Here is a 22,244-nt window from a genome sequence, read left to right as displayed (position 1 = left end):
AGAAAGAAAGGATCTTGGATGAGTAGGCTTTGCCATTTTCAATTCATGACTGTGCTCTGAAATTCATAGCCCATAGAGAATCCCTCCCCTGAGCACAAAGCAATGGAAGATTGGATATTTTCTACCACCGTTTATGTTCCAATAGTGCTCAATAAAAAATAATAGGGAAAAAAGAAATGACCTGGTTTTCCAGAGAGAAAAGATACTTTACCTCATCTGATAGAGTCATTCATATTTCTTAGAAACATTCTAAGAAAACCTCATCTCAGTAGAGTTAAGCACATTCTGTGTATATTTATTATGGTCACAATGCTGAACTAGATAAAATGGAGGAGAAATAAAAGCAATAACTAGAACTAGTCTAGCCATAATATATACTGAAAATTCTTAAAATACCAAAACATAAGATTTTGAGAATGAAGGCACTTTTGAGATTAACTAACCCAATTTTAGGGACTTATTTAAAGTTACCCACAAGCAACAAGCAGACAAGCTGAAACTGGAATTCAGGTGTTCCAGGGCAGTGGTGTCACACTCAAGGATCATTGGCATAATGACTCAGAGAAACGTGCATTAACATTACTCAGACTTTACTGTATTTTTATTTATTTTGTTAAATATTTCCTAATTACATTTTTTTTAACCCTTAACTTCGGTGTATTGTCTCATAGGTGGAAGAGTGGTAAGGGTGGGCAATGGCGGTCAAGTGACTTGCCCAGGGTCACACAGCTGGGAAGTGGCTGAGGCCGGGTTTGATCCCAATTACATTTTAATCTGATTTGGGGCCATGCGAGAGTGTTGCTGGCTCACTGCTAACATCTCTTCTTCATTCCAATAAATTATTGCCTTCTGTTATAGGAAAATCAGAGAGAAAGCAGGAAGTACCAAGGCAGAGGCAGAGAGAGAATTCCAGAACCTTGGGGACAGTTGGGTTTCTGAACTTGCTGTCTCTGGAGGAAAACCCTATCTGTATGGACTTATCCTTCAAGTCTTTCACCTACTAGGAAGTGGTTGAGTTTGGTTTAAACTCCACAGGTGGAATGTGTGAGTAAAATCCTTACTCCCCTTCCTTTTGGATTTATACCTGCTATTGCTGTGATTCTACTGGACTCCTGCCAAACCCTGAGGACAACTGTTTTGAGACATCTCCCTTGCTGACCCAGTGGACCTGTGGACCTTCCAGCTTTCCCTTACTCTGAATTACTAGCAAAGGCGGTGGGGAGGAGGGATTCTGGTTAGGATATAGTATAGGTAGCTGAGATCAATAGGTAGAGATAAGTGTAGTTAACATCTATATAATCCTATTTGACTTTGGTGGGAGGAATTAGTATTAATCCCAGTTAGATAATCCCACTTCCCTTCCCCTACCTGTCCTAGTTTATAATAAAACTCTGTTTTACAACATAGTGGTAACTTGTCAGTTTCTCCGGGAAAGCCTTCCCAAACCTTGGTCTTCTGATAAGTGGCCCTAAGTACTATTTCATCTAGTGTCTAGAAAACCACCTAAACCCTAAATCATTACCTACTACAATAGTTATTTATTATTTCACTTCTAAATGTTCAATTACAGACTGCTTCTCCCTTAGCAGACTCTGCATCCTTTTTCTGATGACTGAATATGAGAACCAGCCAATTGGTAGAGGGAACAAGAGGCAGAGAGAAAGAATGTTTGTTTGTTTATTTTAAAATTCACAGGTTTTGAGAAGGGCCTTTATGAGTCAAATTTTACAGTATATACAGTATGTAAAATACACTGTAAACTGACAGTTGGGAAACACTATTATAAAAAACCATCTTATTTGAAATCTGGATGACAAAAACTGAGATCTAACAACAACGAAAACAAATCGCAACAGTCTATATGAAAGATAGAAGATAAGGAGATGAAATATCTCCCCACTCCAATCAGTCCTCCAAAAGTACAGGTCTGATCATGTCACCCTTTTCTTCTACTCAGATTCCAGTGGTTTCCTATCACCTCCAGGATTAAAAACAAAATGTTCTGTTTAGCCCTCAAAGCCCTTCTTAACCTAGCTCCCTCCTACTTTTCTAATACCTTACTCCCTGACAAGTACTCTTTTATTCAGTGACACTGGCCTCCTGGTTTTTCCATAAAAAGCATTCCATCTCTCACCTCCAGGCATTTTCTCTGGCTATTCTCCATGCCTAGAACACTCTTCCTTCCTCCACTCCACCTCCTTACTTCCTGAGCTTCCTTGAAGTCCTAAATAAAATCTCACCTTTTACTGGAAACCTCTCCCAACCCCTTTCATTCTAGTGCCTTCAATCTGTTAATTATTTCCAGTTTATCCTTTATATAGCTTGCTTTGTCTATATTTCTTTGTGTGCTGTCCCCTACCCCCATTAGATTGTAAACTCCTTAAGGGCAGGGACTTTTACTTCTTTTTGTATCCCTGGCACTTAGCATAGTGCCTGACACATTAATAAATGACACATAATAAATGTTTTATCGACTTAATAGAAATAAATGTAAAATCCTAAATTTAGGCTAAAAATATAAACTGGCTATATCAGACGAAAAAGATTGGGGATTTTGTTGAATTCTAAACTGAACACAAATCTGCATGATATGGCAAATACCAGTACAAAATACAAAAATACTAGTAAAAAGTTAAGCTGCTAATTAGTGCATGTGTAGTATCCAGAACAAGGAATATTTTAACTCTGCTCTCCACTACTCTGATCAAATCAGATCTAGAATGTTGTCTATAGTTTTCTGAAACACATCTTAGGCGGGACAATAAGGTAGAATATGTCCAGTGACAAGAAATTGGTTATGTTTAGTTTGGAAAAGAGAAAAGCATGGCTAAATGAGATGAATATGGTCAAATTTCAATTCAAGTGCCACCTTCCACATATAGTCTTTCATGATCTTCTCTCCCTGCTTCCATCCTCTCATGTCTTTCTATGCCCTACTAAAATTTTACCTTATATTGTTTAATATTTATTATTTTTATCAACTTATATGTTTACATATTTGGCCCAATATAGGGAATACCTAGAAGAATACCTAGGTGGCACTGGATCTGGAGTGATCTGACCTCAAACACTTACTAGTTGTATGATCCTGATCAAGTCACAACCTCTATCTGCCTTGGTTTCCACAACTGAAAAATGGGGGTTATAATAATATCCCCTACCATCCAAAGTTGTTGTAATAATCAAATGAGATATTTGTATTAGTACAGTTGCTTGTTTTTTTTCTGTATTACCTCAGCAAAAAGGTTTTTGGTAAAAAAACAATAAATCCATTAATTTCTGCTTATAGAAACTCTACCTTCAAAAAATTTATTTTTCTTTTTTTATTCCATATCAAAAAGTGAAATTGCATTAGGACATGTGTAATATGCCTGCTGCTGGTAGACTCCTAATAAATTCTTGTTCCTTTCCCCTTCTCTAATTGAATAGAAAGTTCTTTAAGGTAAGAACTTACATTTTTCTTCTTTATATCCTTAGTGATTGGTATAGTGCCTAGTACATAGTCAACACTTAATAAATAATTGATTCTGTTTTGCATTCAGCTCAGAAGGCCCAGAAAAATTGTTGGAGATAATTGAAAAATAATAAGAAACTCATGTCTAGAACCCAGGTCTTCTATCTCCAAAGCTTATATGGACTAGTACTTTTTATTTAAGGCAATATGTGATACAATCAATTTCCCGGATCAACAAACAAAAGAATTCAGTCAACTCTTTAAAGCTTATTGTGACATGTTTTGACCTAGGAAGAAAAAGAACTACAAAATACATAGAAAATGTCCAAAAGCAAGTCCATCCTTGAAGCTGCTAAAACTTTATTCAAAAATTTCATAGTAGAGATAGAGAAAGAAAGATCTAAGAAATGGAATAAGACCAACAAAGCATTAGAAAAAAAAAAGATCATGGCAGCATAATTTTTGAGAAAGAAAATGACAGAAACAGCCCAAGTTCTCAAACTAATTTTGTACTTTCATAGTCAAACAGAAGGTTCTCTTGGCCAAAATTCATTCATTCTTCATTTGTGAACCCCTTTTTTGTACTTATTCCAAAAAAAAAGATTTTCCTTCCACTTCAAATGGTGTTCTTGTCACTCTAAATGTGTCATCTCCCCAAATCATTCAAGAAATGTGTGAACAGATCAACTTTCTATTTTCTTTGTAACTTCATGTTTTCTATTTGCATTATTTTTCATTTCAATGAACACTTTTTATAGGGGCAGATCAAGTTTATAAATATTAATGATAGATAACAGTTATTGTGACACTTCAACTTTTAAAAGATTAAGTGGATAATTTAATAAACTATATTCCATTGGTTATAAATAAAATAAACACTTGTGTGAGATAAATCATTAGTCCTAACCAAAAAAATTAAGACCTACCTTGTCAGTCATAAATATTTAATTCAACATAAGCTTACCCTTTCCTTTTGCTAAAACAAGTACCAAGGAAAATAATTCTGTTTCCACTTGTCTTTTCTCCTTTGATAAAGCCAGTTATTGTATATTGCAACAGTAGAAGGAAATTAAACTGCAAAAACATACATATTCACACAGGATGATGCTATTATAAATTATTTCCTTTGATTCAGTAAATTGCAACATAATTTTTTCATTTATTTTGTATTATAAAAATTTTTTCCTCAATGAAGTGTATGTATGTATTCATATGTGTATATGTTTGTATATCTACATGTTTGTGTATGTATACACACACACACACACACTTTTAGGTCTAAAATATGACCATCATAAATCAGACACCTAGGGTTTTTTTAAAAGAGATTTTGATAGTGTAGTGTATCATTCCTAACTTAAGACTTCTAAAATGTCTCTCCTTTCCTAGAATGGGAAATGGGAAAGAAATCACCTTAGGGAAAATAAATTTACTCTCTAGTATCCATTTAGAGGATTTACATTTCCTGAAAAATATTTATTAAGTGCTTGTGTTCCAGGAAGGCTCTGTGTTGGAGGCTAGTAATATAAATATAAAAGATAGTCCCTGACCTCAAGACACTTCAATTTTAATGGAGGACATATCACATGTCGGAGACTGGTGGCCATGGATAGAAATTCAGGTCTGGGAAGTCATAGGGAGGCTGGATGGTGTATTGTAGCAGGGTAGACACCAAGTTACCTGGGGTGTAAAACTGGCGAGGATGCAAAATAAAGTCTGGAGTAGGCTAGATACAATGGATTAAGTAAGTTTTTCCTCACTCATAAACCAAAAAAAGGACTAAACTAGGGCAGAATTCCAAAGCTAAATGAATGACACTGATGGGAAATAATGGATTAAACCCCAAGGAAATGGAAACAAAAAAGAAAGATGACACCCACTTATTAGAAATATGTTGGTATAAGGAATTCTTGCTCATATATAAGTTGGATTAACTGACCTGTGAGAACCATTACAATGCTGAGATTCTGCCTCTAAACCATAAAGCTATGTTCTCCCATCAGTTTTTTAGGGAAATTCATCTTAAAAAATATCATATGTTGGCTCCGGGAGGGGGGAGGAGGGAGCAGAGGGAAAGAAAATGAATCATGTAACCATGAAAAAATATTCTAAACAAATAAATAAATAACTTTTTTAAAATGTAGTATATATTTATATGGATGAGAACCAACAAAAATTGTGCTAAAACAAAAACCATGAATTTTTACCAAACAGGAAAATTCCTAAACCTTGAGATATTTCATAGTTGAAACCTCATCCTGAAAAAAAAATGGCTATAAAAACTGTCAAGTAGAAAAACAATCTTCTTCTCTTTTTAAAATTGCCTCTTTCTGCTCTCTTATGCAAATAATAAAAAAAGAATTAGAGAAAAAATCATTTTGATACTAGGCAGACCTAGAAAGAGATGCTAAAACCTAGATAATCCACTAACTCAATTTTCTTGAATGACAATTCAACATAATAATGAATGATATACAAAATAGGAAACATTTTTTACAGACAAAAGTCATGCCTTTTTTTGGCAAAATAAACAAAATAAAAAGATTATGATTTTTAAAATAAAGAAATACACATACACAACATATTCTACACATGGACACATTAATTTTTTTAAGACACTCTCTCCTTCTTGAGCAAGGTAAAATGAAGGATGGATCATCACCCTTCTAGTTTTTCCAGCAAATGAAATCTCATTCCTCTTGCTGTATATTGTCTGAGCTGTCATTCTCTCCCAAGTATAGCTTGAAGTTAAGGAGTAGATCACACTAAGCAAGAGCATCAAACAAGAGGCTGGCAGAAAGAGCATAGAAATGCTAAGGCTTTAACTAGCAGAGGTATAAAGTCAAAGAAGAGATGGAGTTGAAAACACACCTTGAACCATACCTCGGTATTCCACTGAAGAATAAACTATTCTGACTCATCTGTGTCACTGGTATTGTCAATATGTGTAAATCACATATTAATTAAGGCTATTTTAACCTCTTGGTAATTTCAGACTTTGGTGGGGTTTTTTATAAAGATAACATTTTACCAATTACATGTTATAACAATTTCCTACATAAGTTTCCTAAAGTTATATGATTCATACTGTCTCCCTCCTTTCCCTCCTCCTTCCAAGAGATGTTAAACAATTTGTTCTGGGTCATACATGTATTATCATGCAAAACATATTTCCATGTTGTTCATTGTTATAGAACTGTTATAACATTAATATTCATTGTTATAGAATTGTTATAAGAGAATAATCATATAAAACCATAATCCCAAGATAAAAATCCAAATAAACTAAAGTGAAAAATAGTACCCTTTGTTCTGTATTCCAACTCCAGAAGATCTTTCTCTGGAGATGGTTAATATTCTTTGTCATAAGTCCTTCAAAATTATCCTGGATCATTGTATTTTTGATAGTAGCAAAGTCTTTCACAGTTGACCATTCCACAATACTGCTATTACTGTGTACAATGTTCTCTTGGTTCTGCTGATTTTACTCTGCATCAGTTGATGTAAGTCTTTTCTAGCCCTTCCTGGAAATTTCAGACTTTAAAGAAACTTTCCAGTAACTTGGTATTATTTTTTCCAGGGAAGCAGCATGGCATAGTACAGAAAATCAGCAAACATTGGAATCAACCAAGACCTAGATTCCCATTCTGTAACACTTGGTAAATACCTAACTACCAGGCCAGTAACTTGAGAAAACTGAAGTTCATCACTTCTCTCATCTTTTTGTTTGGTGGTTTGGTTGGGAAAGTGACCCCTGATTTTCTCAATGCAGGGAATTCTCAGCATGGAAACTCCAGTGTCTCTTAGCAATGTCGGTAATTTATAGCCATAGAAAATTTACTGAAGCACTGAAAAGTTAAATGACTTGTCCATGGCTAGTAAGTGTTGGAGGAAGAACTTGAAAGATGGCTTCTTGACTCCAAGGCTAGATCCGTAGCCACTTGATGATACTGCTTCCTCATCTGTAAATTGGAAGTACCTTACAAGAGTATCATGATAATCAAATTGCTGAATGCATATAAAATACTCTGTAAAGACTAAAAAGCTACTGTTGGAAAATATTTGGATTTCTAATGTTTTGGGAAAATATGTGGCCTTGTAATGAAAGTGTTAAAAATATTATCTAAGGGCATTTTTGTGTGTAGATAAAATACCACAACTACTCTGAATATTTTATCATGATATTTCCCATCTCAAAAAAAAAAAGATGGAGAGACAGATTTGTCTTAAGGGTAGGGAAAACACATTTTCCATTTATAGAAAACACATTCTTGCAACTTCCAAAATTTGATCAATTGCCATGCACAGATCACCCTCACATATGAAAGATAATGCATATTTTAACACATTTGAGTCATACTACCATGATTAGGATTGAAAATTTCCAAACCAAATCCTTTAGTTTCAAAATCTTTTCAGTATAAATATTACTCTTAACATTTAGCTACCCTAACATGAGGTATTATAGAAATGCTTTCACCATGAAAAAAATTTTTGTTTGTTTTGCCTGGTTTTTAATGAAATTAACACAAGCATATGCTTTGCCACATCTTTGTCTCCATTCTGCTCATTATATTTTGTATCTAATGCTGCAAAGAAAAGCATAGTGTACTATACCCTGCAACTACAGATTAGGTAAAATTAACACCTTGATTACGGTGCATTCTGAATTCTGGCTTCCTCAACTTCTTCCTCCATTGCAATAAACTCGGAAACCAGAGGTCAAGTCCTCAAACATCAATACTATTGAAAAAGACCTAACAAAATCGAAATGATAAGAAGTCAAAATAAATTATGATTAGTTGATTCACCAGATGTGGGACAGGAGGAGTCATTTGTTGGTGATAGACTTCAACTTTGAGGACTCATGTTACTGTAGGTAATGCCTTCACCAACACATATCACAGTCCCTCTACACCCTCATATAAATGAGAAGTTCTTAATCTTTTGTGCCATGAACTCCTTTTGCAAACTGATGAAGTCTATGAACATTTTCTCTGAATAATGGCTTGCTAAATGGTTTCCTTCATAAGAGAATGAAATGTGAAATTTTAGTTAGAGATTAGTGAAAATAAGGATATATTTTCCCCACCCATGTTCACAGACTCCCTAAAATCTATTCATAGATCTAATATAAGTTTGTGGACTTCAGTTTAAGAACTTTTGATATGGGAGAAGCTAGGTGACTAATTGGACAGAGAGCCAGACCTGGATATGGGAGGTCTGGGATTCAAATCTGACAGACACTTCATAGCTGTGTGACCCTGGACAAGTCACGTAACCCCACACTGCCTAGCAAGCCCTTGCCAATCTTCTGCCTTTGAGCAGATACTTAGTATTGGTTCTAAAACAGATGGTAAAGCTCTTTTAAAAATTAAATTATAAACCTTTGATATAGAGGATCTTTGTGAATTATAATAGCCCAAAAATTCATGACCTGCTCCCCTCAAACATAAGCGGGCCAGTCCTTGTCTCTTATACTGCAATCCTTTCTAATTTGGTCATAACTATTAATACTTTCACTTTAGTGGCATGGCCTTCAGGAATCCAGGGTCACCTCCAAGACTATACCACGAGAACTAAGAACGATAAGTCTGGTATTATCAACATTGATAACATAGAGTAACTAAAGCAAAAAAAAAAAAAAAGAGCAAAGGAAGCCTGAAGAGGAAAGGAAAAAAAGCAAAAGAAGAAGCCAGAAATCAGTGATGAGCAGAAGGAGTAATATAAAGATAATGAGAAACAACATCTGTGACAGATGGGAAGAGAACAGAAGCAAGAAAAGGAGGATCATCCAGAAGCAGAATGTGTGAACAAAAATTTGGGGGAGGGAGGGGAATTTAGAAGAGGAATCATCAAATCCCATCTTTTGACAGTCTTGTTTTAGTGAAGAGAATACCAGATGAAGATAAGCCAAACAATATAACTCCTTAGCCTGTAAGGAATATTTCCTATTGTTTGGGGAATTTCTTATTTTCTTTTAATTATTTTTATCACTTAGGGCTCAGGACCATTCCTCCTACAATTTGTGGTTAGTCCAAAGCCTGTTTTTTGTTATTAATCTCACCTGACCAAAGCCTAATTCATAGAATAATAGTGTTAAAGGAAAAAACAAAATGAGAGGAAGAAGGTAATATGGCAGCTTTAGAATTTCCCTGATACCAAATTTTCATGATATGTAAATCCATTCCTCTCAGTTAGCCATTATAATATCTTTAAAATGTAGCCTTATAGTTCTGTAATTATGGGATTTTGCAAACTCCATATTTAATCTGTAACCTGACTTAGTTTACTTATCTACTTAATTAGGTTTGTTTAGTTAAGGAATACATGAGATTATAACTATTTAAATAAATTTGTTCAACTTTTATGACACTGAAGGGAAGCATGGGATTATAGATCTTTTTTATAGTCTAAAAGACTATATGAGATTATAAAATGTAAAAGAATTAGTTCTCACTTTCTCTGACATAATTTTCTCTATAAAAGTTCGTGAGAAAATCCCAATCACTGTTGGGAGTTAATCTCCCCACCCCAAAACCAGAACCTGTGCTTTTGCAGAATAAAACCGTGGTTTCTGCCTCTAAAATGTCTATGTTGTGGTAGAACTATTTTGGCAGCAATTAACTACCATGTGAACTCAAAAAGGAGATATTTCTCCCATAGCATTTCACATTATTTATGTGAGCCTCAGTTTCCTCATCTTCAAAAGGTGGAAAATACTTCTCGCACCAGCCCATCTCACAAAGGTATTGTGGGGAAAGCATTTGTAAACTTAGAGCATGAGGCTGATGTGCTGTGCTTACTCATATCACTACCCAGCAAATATAACATGAGCCATGATACATTATTGACACCTAGACATAAACATTGAAACAGAGACATATTAAAAGTCTTCTAAGGAAGAGTTAAAAAGGGGAAGTGAAAGAGAAAAGGGAAGGGATTAAGAATTTATATAGTATCTACTATGTGTCAGGCACTGTGCAAAGAACTTTTACAAAAACTTTCTCATCTGATCCTCACAACTCAGTGAGGGAGGTACAATTTTTATCATCTCTATTTTATAGTTGAGGAAATTGAGACAAACAGAAGTTAAATGACTTCCCCAGAGTCACACACTTAGTAAAAGTATAAGAACAGATTTGAACTCAGGTCTTCCTGACTCCTAGCCCACGGATAGGAACTACCTTTAAGAGGCACTGGTAAGAGAACTGATTCCAGAGTCCAATGAGCTGGGTTAAAATCCTGATGCTTACTTCCTTGGGCAACTCAATTAACATTCTGATCCTTAATTTCTTTGATATGCAAAACAGAGTAGTGTAATTAAATTTAAAAGCATATTATATACACACATGTATATGCATATGTTTGTGTTTAGACATGTATATATTTATATGCACACATGTAGATACATCTGATATATAACTGATTGAAGGAGATGAACCAGTTTTGGAGCCAAGGAGATCATGAAAATGGCTCCTAATGGAGGAAAAAGTATCTACAAGTAATCTTTCAACAATTTTCAATCATACTTTGTTTGCAGTGCTTCACATTTGCCCAATTGTGTGTATATATATACATACATATATGTGTGTGTATAAATAAATGTGCATGTGTATCCCCTAAGAACTGGCTATTAAAGACTTAACAGCACACCAATGGGCCAAGCTCAAAGGTTAAATTCAAATATACTCATCAGTACTTTTAAAAATTAATGTTTAAGGAGCAGAGGGGAAGACATCATTACACAAACTAGGAAGATGCAAAAAATGTTGATAACAACTCATTGAGAAAACTCATTCCTGAACAGTTTTATAATATTAATAAAGAAGGACTTCCCCCCAACTTATTAGGCAAATAGTCATCTTTTTTTAAAACCCTTATCTTCTGTCTTAGAATCACTGCTGTGTATTGGTCTCAAGGCAGGAGTATTAAATGCTAGGCAATGGAGATTAAGTGACTTGTCCAGAGTCAGATAGTCTGTTTGCCATTGCTTCAATACTTCCAGGAAGAACCCACCTACTGAGGTATCTCATACCATTTTTGGAAAGTTTTCTAATTGTTAGGAAGTTTCCTTTATATTCTGCCTAAATTTGCCTCTGAAATTTCCAGTCATTGCTACTAGTTCCTACTGCTGTATCCAAGAAGAATATGTCAAATGTGGTGTACGAAATAGAATATAACACTCCAGATGTGGTCTGACAAGGGCAAAATACAGCAGGATTAATGGAGTCTAAAATTATGTGTTTTCTTGGCCATCATTTTTGACTCATATTGAGCCTGCCGACAACTAAAACCCCTGAATCATTTTCAGAAAAACTCTAGTTACACTTCCCCCATCTTGTACTTGGGAAGCTGATTTTTTTAGTACAAGTATCAGACTTTATATTTATCCCTTTCGAACTTTTTCTATTCAATTCATCCTAATATTTATGTGCTATTGAGAATTTTAAAAATCTATTGTCCACAGCTGTGTGACCCTGGGCAAGTCACTTGACCCCCATTGCCTACCCTTGCCAATCTTCCACCTATAAGTCAATACACAGAAGTTAAGGGTTTAAAATAAAAAAAAATCTATTGTCCAGTACATTACCTATCTCTGACAACTTTATGTCACCTGCAACACACATGTACAGAATTATGAAAGCCTAAAAACTAAATGATGCATTACAATTTGACAGATGTGAAACATGATAAACAAAACATGCTTGAAAAACATTGAAAGATTACTTGTAGATACTCTCGCCTCACTTGGGATCCATGACACTGTATTTTCCTGATCTTCTCTTACTATTCTTTCTAGCTCCATCTCTTGGTTCAATCTCTTTTTTTAATTGAAATAAAATATTTAATTAATTAATTTAGAATATTTTTCCATGATTACAAGATTCATGTTCTTTCCCTCCCCTCCAACCCCATGCCAATATAGCCGGCATGCAACTCCACTGGGTTTTGCATGTATAACAATATCAAGACCTATTTCCAGATTATTGATAATTACCCTAGGGTGAGTGTTTAGAGTCTACATCCTCAATCATATCCCCATCGATTGGTTCAATCTCTTCAAGCAATCAGAAAGCATTTATTAAGCATCTCCTTTGTTCCAGAAGGGGCAGCTAGGTGATACAGTGGACAGTGTCAGGCCTGGAGTCAGGAAAACTCCTCTTCCTGAGGTCAAATCTGGCCTTAGACACTTACTAAAGGTATGATGCTGCACAAGTCATTGAATGCTATTTGCCTCAGTTTCCTTATCTGTAAAATGAGTTGAAGAAAGAAATGGCAAACCACTCCAATATCTTTGCCAAGAAAACCCCAAAAGGAGTCATGAAGAGTCAGATATAACTGAAAAACAACTGCCTGAAATGTTCCAGATATGGAAAAAATTCCTTCTCCAAAGGAGCTTACTGTGAGTCTCCCAACTTTCTAGAAGTCCTTGACCCACTTCTCCACTCTTTCTATATATTCCCTCCTTTGGTGATCTACTCTTCTTTTCATGGTTTGGATGCAGATTATTCCCAAGTCTATATTTCTATATCTAACCTTCCCCCAAATTTCTAGGTCCATATTTCCAAGGGTCTGGGAAACATCTCAGCGACTCAAGGATTATTATCCAGGAGTCCATGACCTTGTTTTAAAATTTTTTTTGGTAACAGTGTTTCAACACAATTTATTTCTATTATAATCTATTATATTTTATGTATTTAAAAATATTATTCTAATGGGCATCACCAGCCTACCACAGAGGTCTATGACCCAAAAGGTCCTTGCTCTATGTGAATATCTTTTCAGTTCCTCAAATTCAACAAGTCCAAAACTAAAATCAATACTATCACCTACCCCCAAAACCTTGATTTTTTTTCTTATGGAACCACTATTCTTGTAGGCACACATGTTTTTAACCTTATAACCCTGTAACTGTATTGTGATAATAAGTTTTGTTACCTTAATAAGATAGTTGATTAACTTAAAATAACTGATTCTATTTTGTCTTAAAGCCTCTACTTCGTATTTGAGCTGTTTTGAGTAAGTTGTTTTTTCTGTAAGATAAGCACATGTGTAGTAAGATGTCAAAAGTGTGTGCATTCTTCTAAACAACAAATAAATATATGTAAGACTCTCTGATACAATAGACCACTAATGAAAAAATATTATCAACAACTTTATCAGCAATTTTGCAGTAAACTACCAATTAAATTATGTGATAAGCAGCTCTAGAAAAAAGTATAAAAATCTCAGATTCCAGCATTAGCCAGTTCCTAAATCAGATTAGAGCTATTCCAGATTTCTTGCACATGAGACTTAACACAGTAATGACTGATTTACAGATTTAGGAGACTCGCCAGAAGATCACCAGAGGGAGATACATGACCTCTGGCTGGGCAGAAAGGAAACTTCATCTAGTCTGGTAAGAAAGTCTATCAGAACCTCTAAAATGTCAGGGTAGTGTTTGGTTTTTAGAGAACATTGTTTGGATAGCTTAATTAATAAAGTTTGATTGCATGCACTGAGAAGTACAAGTCTAATCAGTTTCATTCATATTATTTGAACACTAGTTATGCCTAGTCATCATCTTTGATTCTTCCTTGGTACTTCACCCCAACTCCCAACATATAATCACCAAGGCCTTATAACTCTACTTCCAAAAGATCTCTTGGCTCCTTCCCATTTCCACTATAATCCTCCTAGTGACAGATCTGTGTCTCTTCTTACCTAAAATATATTAGGATCCTAACTAGTCTTCCCAATTCCAGGCTATCCTCTCTGTAAGGCAAGGTGAGTCAACAAACATCACTAAGAGGTTATTGTGTGTCAGGCACTGTCCTAACCCCTGAGGCAACAATATAAATAAAAAGAAAGATAGTCCCTGGAAAATAGCACATAACCTGGAACTGAAAAATGGGAGAAAACCCCTCAAGGGCATAGTGATGAAGTCTAAAGAGTAAAAACACGTTGGTCTAGGTTCTTTAGCAAAATGAAAGTTCAAAGAGGAATATGTCAAAGGAAGAAGGAAGGGATGGGGGCAGGAGGTACAGAGGTAGAGGGTAACCTATCTGGGACCTAAATAGTAATCTTCCTAATGTACTACTCAGATCAAAGTCAAAAAAAAATTCAAGAGTTCCCTAATGCTTACTAAATAAAGTAGTAAATCCTAATCTTGACATCCAGACCCTCTACAATGTGGCTTTTCAGACTCATTTCATACTACTCCCCTTCACGTGTTAAGTCTTTCCTAATACCTCATACCCAGGTGAAAGTCATCTCTCCCAACTTAAATTTCTCATGGTATTTACCTGTACATCATTCTTGCACTTAATTATCACATTCTCCCTTGGCACCAAAGGCATTCATGGATATGTTTCTTTTTCCATAGGAATAGGATCTGTATCATATCTTTCTTTGTATTGCCACTACAAAGCATGATGTTTTTGTAACAGTATATTATTGTTTTTGTTCAATAATATTTTATTTTCCCCAATTGCATGTAAAAGAATAATTTTCACATTTGTTAAAAAAAAATTTTGAGTTCCAAATTCTCTCTCTCCCTCCCCTCTCCTCTTTCTAAGACAGTAAGAAATTTGATAGGTCATATATGAATTATCATGTAAAACATATTTCCATATTCATCACATTGTGGAAGACAACATATATCACTGTAAAATGAAAAATGGTGTGCTTCAACCTGCATTCAGAGTCCACCTAATTTTTCTCTGGCAGTGAAAAGTATCTCATCATGAGTCTTTTGGAGTTGTCTTGGATCATTGTATTGTTGATAATAGCTAAGTCATTCACAAATGATCATGGTTCAATATTGCTATGTGACAATATATTCTTAATGAATATTTATTTAATTGAATTAGCTAAAGTACAGACTTGCAAAATATTTTCACAGAAGAGATTTTCATGCAAAATATATTCCAACATAAGCACTAATCGTCTGCATTTAAAGAACACTTAAAGGTTTTCAAAGTGCTTTAAAAATACTCTCTTGTATTCCTCACAATAATCCTGTGAGGTTGGTGCTATTATTGTGATGCTCATTTAATGAAACTAAGACACATAACAGTATATAGTAATACAAGATTTTTACATGTGAAAATATAATTTTTTAAAATTCATATTTTTTCTCAGTAAAGACATTATGGTATGTAAAAGGCACTATGCAAGATTTCTGATCTTCTGAAAACACAATTTTTATTTAACATATAATAAATACTTTTCAGTGCTGATTGTGTCTAGAATCTTACACAAAATAAAATAATTTAAAACATAAGGGAAGGGACAGCTTCACAGGAAGCCAGGTGGCTCAGTGGATAGAAAGCCAGGCCTGGAGAGGGGAAGTTTTGGACTGAAGTCTGACTTTAGTCTTCTTATAAAGAAGAACTCAAGTTCCCCCAATGCAACCCACTCTATATTTGAATTGTTCTTGTTAGGGAATTTTTCCTTACTTTGAGCCAAATCTGCCTTGCCACAAATTTTACCAATATCATTATTTTTGCCATATAATAGCTCTTTAAACCAGCCTAGTTGCCATCCATCCTAAACCATTCATACTAAACATTGTGCCAGAACCAAATACAACAATCTATAAGGAGTCTAATCAGGTCAGAGTAAAGAAGGATTGTGTCTTCTCTCATTCTGGATACCACAGACCCCTTAAAGCAAGCAAAGGATTTCATTAGATTGACCATCTGCCATAAAATTTTGTTGACTCCTATTGAATTTGTAATCCACCAAAATTCCCAAATCTTTTTCAAATGAACTGCTACCTAGAATGACTCCCCCATCTTTTACTTGTGAAGTTTATTTTTTTAAGCCAAGTGTAAGACTTTACATTTTTCCTTATTAAATTTCATTTTATTCATCTTATTTGGCCCAGTATTCTTAGTCTGTCAGATTGTGAATCTGCTATCTAATATATTAACTATTCCTTCAAGCTTTGCACCAATCTGTAGATTTGATTAGCATCCCATCTATGCCTTACTCTAAGCTTTTCTAAAAATATTAAGTGAGCAGAGGACCATCCATTGAATTCTCAGGCACTGCAATCATTAGAATGACTTTATTTGAGTTGGACTGCTCAGTAAGTCTTGAATCTACTTAACTACAGTATTATCTAATTCCTAATAACAATATAAGAGACTCTGTCAAACAGTAAGAGGAACTAACTAAACAGTAAACATTGAATTTAGAATCACAAGGCTTGGGTTCAAATATTAGCTCTACTATTTGTTAGTACTTGTTGACTCTGCCTTCTACAGTTGTGATCTTCCAGGGACACAAAACAATTTGGACATTTCACAATGTAAGCATCATTCCCTACTGTGAGCACCCTGCTGAGGGAGAAAGTAGAACACCTGCCAAACCCCAGAAAATGAGTTCATCCTTATTAAGGACCCATAAAATAACACTGAATGCCACCCCTAAGCATTTGTCCCCATTGTCTCTGATTCAACTTCCAAGGTCAAATTCCTTTGGAAAGAAATAGTTAATCTTAAGTTTAAACTTCCCAATAGACAGACATAAACAGGCAAAGACAATTAGGATATATTGTTTACCTCTAGCTGTTTCAATAAGTTAACAAACATTTATTAAGTACTTGCTATGTGTTGGGCACTATACTGAGTGCTGAGAATACAATTACAAGTAAAGAAAGAGAATCCTGCTCCTAAAGGGCTTAATATTCTAATAGAGGAAGATATTACATAAAAAAACTAAAGAGGCAGCTAGGTGGCTCTGGTCCTCGAGTGCGGAGGCCCTAGGTTCAAATCTGGTCTCAGACACTTCCCAGCTACGTGATCCTGGGCAAGTCACTTACTGCTCTTTTGCCTTGTAACTGACAGTGTCCATTCTAAAACGAAAAGTAAGGGTTATTTTAAAAAAACAGATTAAAAGAAGCTGAAAAGAAGAAGGGATAATAATACTAATGGAGGTGAGCAGTGATGGAGATGGGAAACAGTGCTTTGAGATCCTAGGCTTTTCACCAGTTAACAAATCTTGCAAAATAGAGTATAGAAAATCAAATACCAATTCTATGTTTTCCATCCGTTATATATGTCACCCTGTGTTTTCCCTGTTCCTTCCACCCAGCTGATAAGAACTTACCTAATATTCCAAGCCTATAGAACACGGTAATCAACATATTTTGCTGGTCAACAGATGGTGTTAACCAGGACACGAGAGGGAGCATAACACATGAACACTAGGGGTCTTTTTTATAATTAAGGGAAATTCCTCAAACCCTACACATGCTGCCTTTCTCTTTCTGTGTCCTAAAGTTCACCTTATTATCTGTAGACCCTTAAAATATACTTCCTTCTGAAAGAGTATCCACCTCCTCAACACTTGTTTTCTGGATTTCTAGCACGCAATACTCCAAAGCACCCTGGGGAGGTACATTCTGGGAAGTGTGGGGAGTTTCCAGGAACAGGAGGAAGTAATCCCCCAAACCCTCTATAAATCTAGAAACCTGAATCCTTGTGGTTGTTGCAGATATTCTACCACCCTGGCCATTCTACCACCCCAACTAAACCTAGCTATTGCACCCAATAAAGCTATACTTCCTGCCATGAAGAGTCTTGAGTCTTCATTCTTGGGACAGACCCATCAATCAAAACTGCAACTGCAACATCTGTGAAAGGGCATGGCAGAAGGAGTCTAAAATACAGCCTGAAGAGGAATGAGACCACTGACCTGGGGGGGAGGGGCCTCCTTAAAATTGAGGTTCTTGGAGCAGCCATCCAATTAGAGGGAGAAGTTAAGGGACAAAAGGTTCTTCCAAGTGATGAGTTCCAGGAATGAAGTGAAGCTTCAAGATGAAGAGCTAGAGGATGATTATAGAGATCTGAAATGCAGCATATTTGAGACATTTCCCCACTGAAATCACTTATGCCCAAGCATAATCTTGGGTCCCTCTCAATCTAATTTGTATGAAGCCTTCTCCCTTCCTACAGTCCTCTGAGCTCCTAATACTATTTCAGTATCTTATGTGTGTATTAGATATGCACCTATATAGATACATTCAATTAATCTCCCAAAGCTATAATGTTAGATCCTCAAAATGAAGGACTATTCTGCTTTTATCTTTGTAACACCAGGGTCTGGTATGGTGAGTGATGATAATAATGAAAATAATAATAAATTGCTAACATTTATATAGTACTTACTATGTCAGTCAGGCACTGTAGTGCCTAATAAATGCATATTGATTGACTGAATGCAAAAATACACTATGTGGCTAAGTTCTTTGATTACTTTGACACTATTGAATTGTTTCCATGGCCTTGGACAAGTCATTTTTAACTCCTGTGATCCCTCCTCATCTAGAAAGAAAGGAAGCTAGATTGTGTCAAGTTCTTTGCACTCTAAATCTTATGATTCAATGGAATGAAGCTCTAGAATGAAGCCTTACCAAATGTACTAGCAACATTTCTTGAAAAGTTGAGGGTTACAGGTCCTTAACACATGCACACTAAAGCTGACCCTTCAGAAAGTGACAAAATAGAACACAGCATTAATTATGCAAAATTAATAGATAATCTTTAATGCTACTGGCAAAATAAAATTGACACCTGGTGAATGAATATGAAGAAGATTGTGTAGAAAGTATTTCAAACTTGGAGGCAATAATTTATTTTGGAATAAATTGCATGTGCTGCTGAGATGATGTGCATACATTTATACTATACGGTTTTTTAAAAAAAGTCATTCTGAAATAAGTTTTTTAAAAACCCTTACTTCTTGTCTTAGTAACAATTCTAAGACAGAAGGGCAATAGCTAAACAAATGAGGTTAAATGACTTGCCCAGGGTCACACCTCTAGAAGGTGTCTGAAAACAGATCTGAACTTAGATCCTCCCAATCCAGGCCTGAGGCTCTATCTACTGTGCCACCTAGCTGCCTCAATAAGAGATTTTCTTAAAAAAAGTATCCAGGCAACTCTGAGAGTCAGTATACTATACTATCTACATCTTCTTTTGCATATATGCACATCATAACTATTAAGGTCCGTAGAGGTAGTCATCAAGAGAGGTTGTACACAGTCACATAAACTCATCACACTAAGATAAGGAAGTCACATTTTCTAATCAAGATTTCTATCAATCATTTTAAGGAAACATTTTCTATCTTTAAAACTTAACCCTTGGAAATAAATTCTAGTAATTAAAAAAAGGAAGAATAATTTTTAAAACCTGAGTTATCCAGAATCTTTTCCCAACAATTACAGATATCAATGTTGTTTTTTAAAATAACTGTATACACAAAAGAAACATGAAATTGCTTAACCACATTATCTTGTAAACCTGCAAGTCTCATTACAAATTTACCTGAACTTAATATTGCTTTCCTGTAATCTATCATAAGTAATTTAGGAGGCATAATCAAGAAGTAGATAAAGAAAACCTGGATTCAAATCCGGCCTTTGACACATACTGGCAAGTCATTTGACCTCTGTGACAGGGGCAACTCAAAATTTAGTTAGAGGTGAATTGATGATTTGTATCAGTGGAGGGACTCTTTATGCCAAGAGTTCCATTGCACTAGTGAAATCACACTCTGGCCCTTCCCAAAAAAAAAAATAATTTGATGATCGTCATTAGCTCAGAAGTCCACATTGACCATTTTACTGAAGAAAATTGACTGTATCAAATTCAAGGCATTAATCTTTATCTTCATGAAGTTAAGTTCACCTTGTTCTCATTTAATGAGTCAAAAGAAAAGAATCAATATTTGCTATTGCTATTGAATAACTTGACAAGATCCTTCAAATTACATCAATACTTAGTGATTTCAACACAAAATGAGTATGGGATAGACCACAAAAATAATATGTTGCAAAGTATGACTTAAGGTCAAAAAATGAAAGAGGCAAAAGGCTTGTGGAGTATCCAGAAGCCTCACACTTCTACATCATAATTACTTGGAAGGCATTAACTATGGCAACAACTGAAGGACATCATAAAAAAAGGACATCAACTGTATCTGAACAGACTGGAAAAGACTCCAAATGTAGTAGCTCTTTCAGTCTGTGCACACTTTGATCATCGACTAATCTGCATAAGCAACAGAAGCTCAAACCCAACCCACTTAAACAAGTGATGGACTCTCTGACAAATGGAAAATGGACAAAAGTAACAACATTGGCTCTTACTGTTACTGTGTCTCAGGGGAGGGATTTATTTCAATTCTTATTTATTTTTCTCATTTATTAAATATTAAATATATTCTGAGGCTAAGTAGCGAAGTAGATAGAGCCTGGAGTCAGACAGATCTGAGTGTCTGAATATGCCAGGACTAGAGTCAGACAGACCTGAGTTCAAATTCAGACTCAGGAACTTAGCAGCTGTGTGGCCCTGGACAAGTCAATTAACCCCATTTGCCTCAATTTCATTATCTGAAAAAGGAGCTGGAGACGGAATGGCAAATGACCCCAGTTGAATGCCAAACTAAGGAAATTTTCAACAATGATAATGGCATTATTATGAAACTTGCATATCCTATGGTAGGTACCACAATTTAAAGCAAGATTCATGGCATTTTACCATTTTTTCTACCATCAATATAAACAAAGCAAGAAACTAAAGCAGGCTATAGCTGAAGACAAACATTCTGATTTTAAGAGTACCAACATTTCTTCAGAGCTACTATTCCCCAACTTATTACCCCTTATTTACCTACATTGCTTACTATGGTCCAAAATATTTTAAAACTTATCCCTACTCTGACACTTAAAGCTACTTTTTCCAATCATGTAAGGTTGTATTTATATTGGAAAGGCCTTATTTTTTTCTTGATTTTTAAAAATTGTTTCAGTTATTTACATATGGAAAGAATTATTTGATGCAATAGTTATAAATTATATTACTGTCCAGGTTTTGAGGAATTTCTTGCCCTGAAATAAGTTATATAAAAATCTTGGAAGGGGGTAGGAAATCTGTGACAATAATCCAAAACAATGTGAATTTTTAGGAATATAAATGTTCTCTGTTTTCAAATTTTCTTTGAAATGTCAGGCAGCAAAAAGGGGGGGATTACTTTTTTAAATTAGATATATCCTAAGATAAAATGCTCATTCATCACTGTGTATTTTTGAACCATTATCTTGTCTGAATTGATATCAGTTCCAAGGCAGAAAAGCACTAAGTCTTGGGAATGGGGATTAAGTGATTGCCTTAGGTCACCCAGCTAGGAAGTGTCTGAGGTCATATTTGAACCCAGGACTTCCCATCTCCAGGCAGGCCTGGCTCTCTATCCACTGAGGGATCTAGCTCCCCCATAACTGCATATTAATAGATATGTACCCTTTTAACTTCATTCAAATATATAAGGAATTTTAAAATCATTTTAGGTAAGTCTCAAAACTGTCTTAGCATATGTCAAGTAATTGACTTGTCTAATTCCATAGACAAAGTCTTCTTTTATGAAAAGTATTTTAACAACAGATATTTTAAAAAGAAATCATAAAATCCAAAATTGTGCTCAAGTGTTTTAAGCCTTTGATAATATATAAATGGAAAACATTCCTCATGGAATAATCCAATCTTCAATTACTAGATTTTCATATTCCAATAGAATATATGTTAGTAATTATCTATAGGAGAAAATGCATAAGAATTGACATTTAATATGCAGCATAAGCTGAAAACCTGATCCTTCTCCACATAGTTGAAAAAGGAAAAAAATGCATCTGGTGTGACAATATGGCCTTGACATGTGAAACGAATTCAATGAAGAGAAAAGAGATTTCATTTTTTTTAAATCAGGGCATTTTAAATTATGAATATGCCTTATT

At 35.1% G+C, this 22,244-nt stretch overlaps 1 protein-coding gene across 4 annotated transcripts in view; it reads right to left on the bottom strand.

The window, feature by feature from the left end:
• MCTP1 (multiple C2 and transmembrane domain containing 1) overlaps positions 1-22,244 on the bottom strand; it is a 721,791-nt gene that overhangs the window by 694,608 nt on the left and 4,939 nt on the right. For all 4 annotated transcript variants that reach the window (XM_044662743.1, XM_044662754.1, XM_044662765.1 and 1 more), the window contains exon 2: positions 19,571-19,575. In XM_044662743.1, the coding sequence (XP_044518678.1) occupies positions 19,571-19,575 (5 nt within the window). The remainder of the gene's footprint in view (positions 1-19,570; positions 19,576-22,244) is intronic.

This window comes from Gracilinanus agilis, chromosome 1, assembly GCF_016433145.1.
Source record: "Gracilinanus agilis isolate LMUSP501 chromosome 1, AgileGrace, whole genome shotgun sequence".
Classification (NCBI taxonomy): domain Eukaryota; kingdom Metazoa; phylum Chordata; class Mammalia; order Didelphimorphia; family Didelphidae; genus Gracilinanus; species Gracilinanus agilis.
The sequence above is the reverse complement of the archived record's forward strand: the minus strand, read 5'-3'. Positions and strand labels throughout refer to the sequence as shown.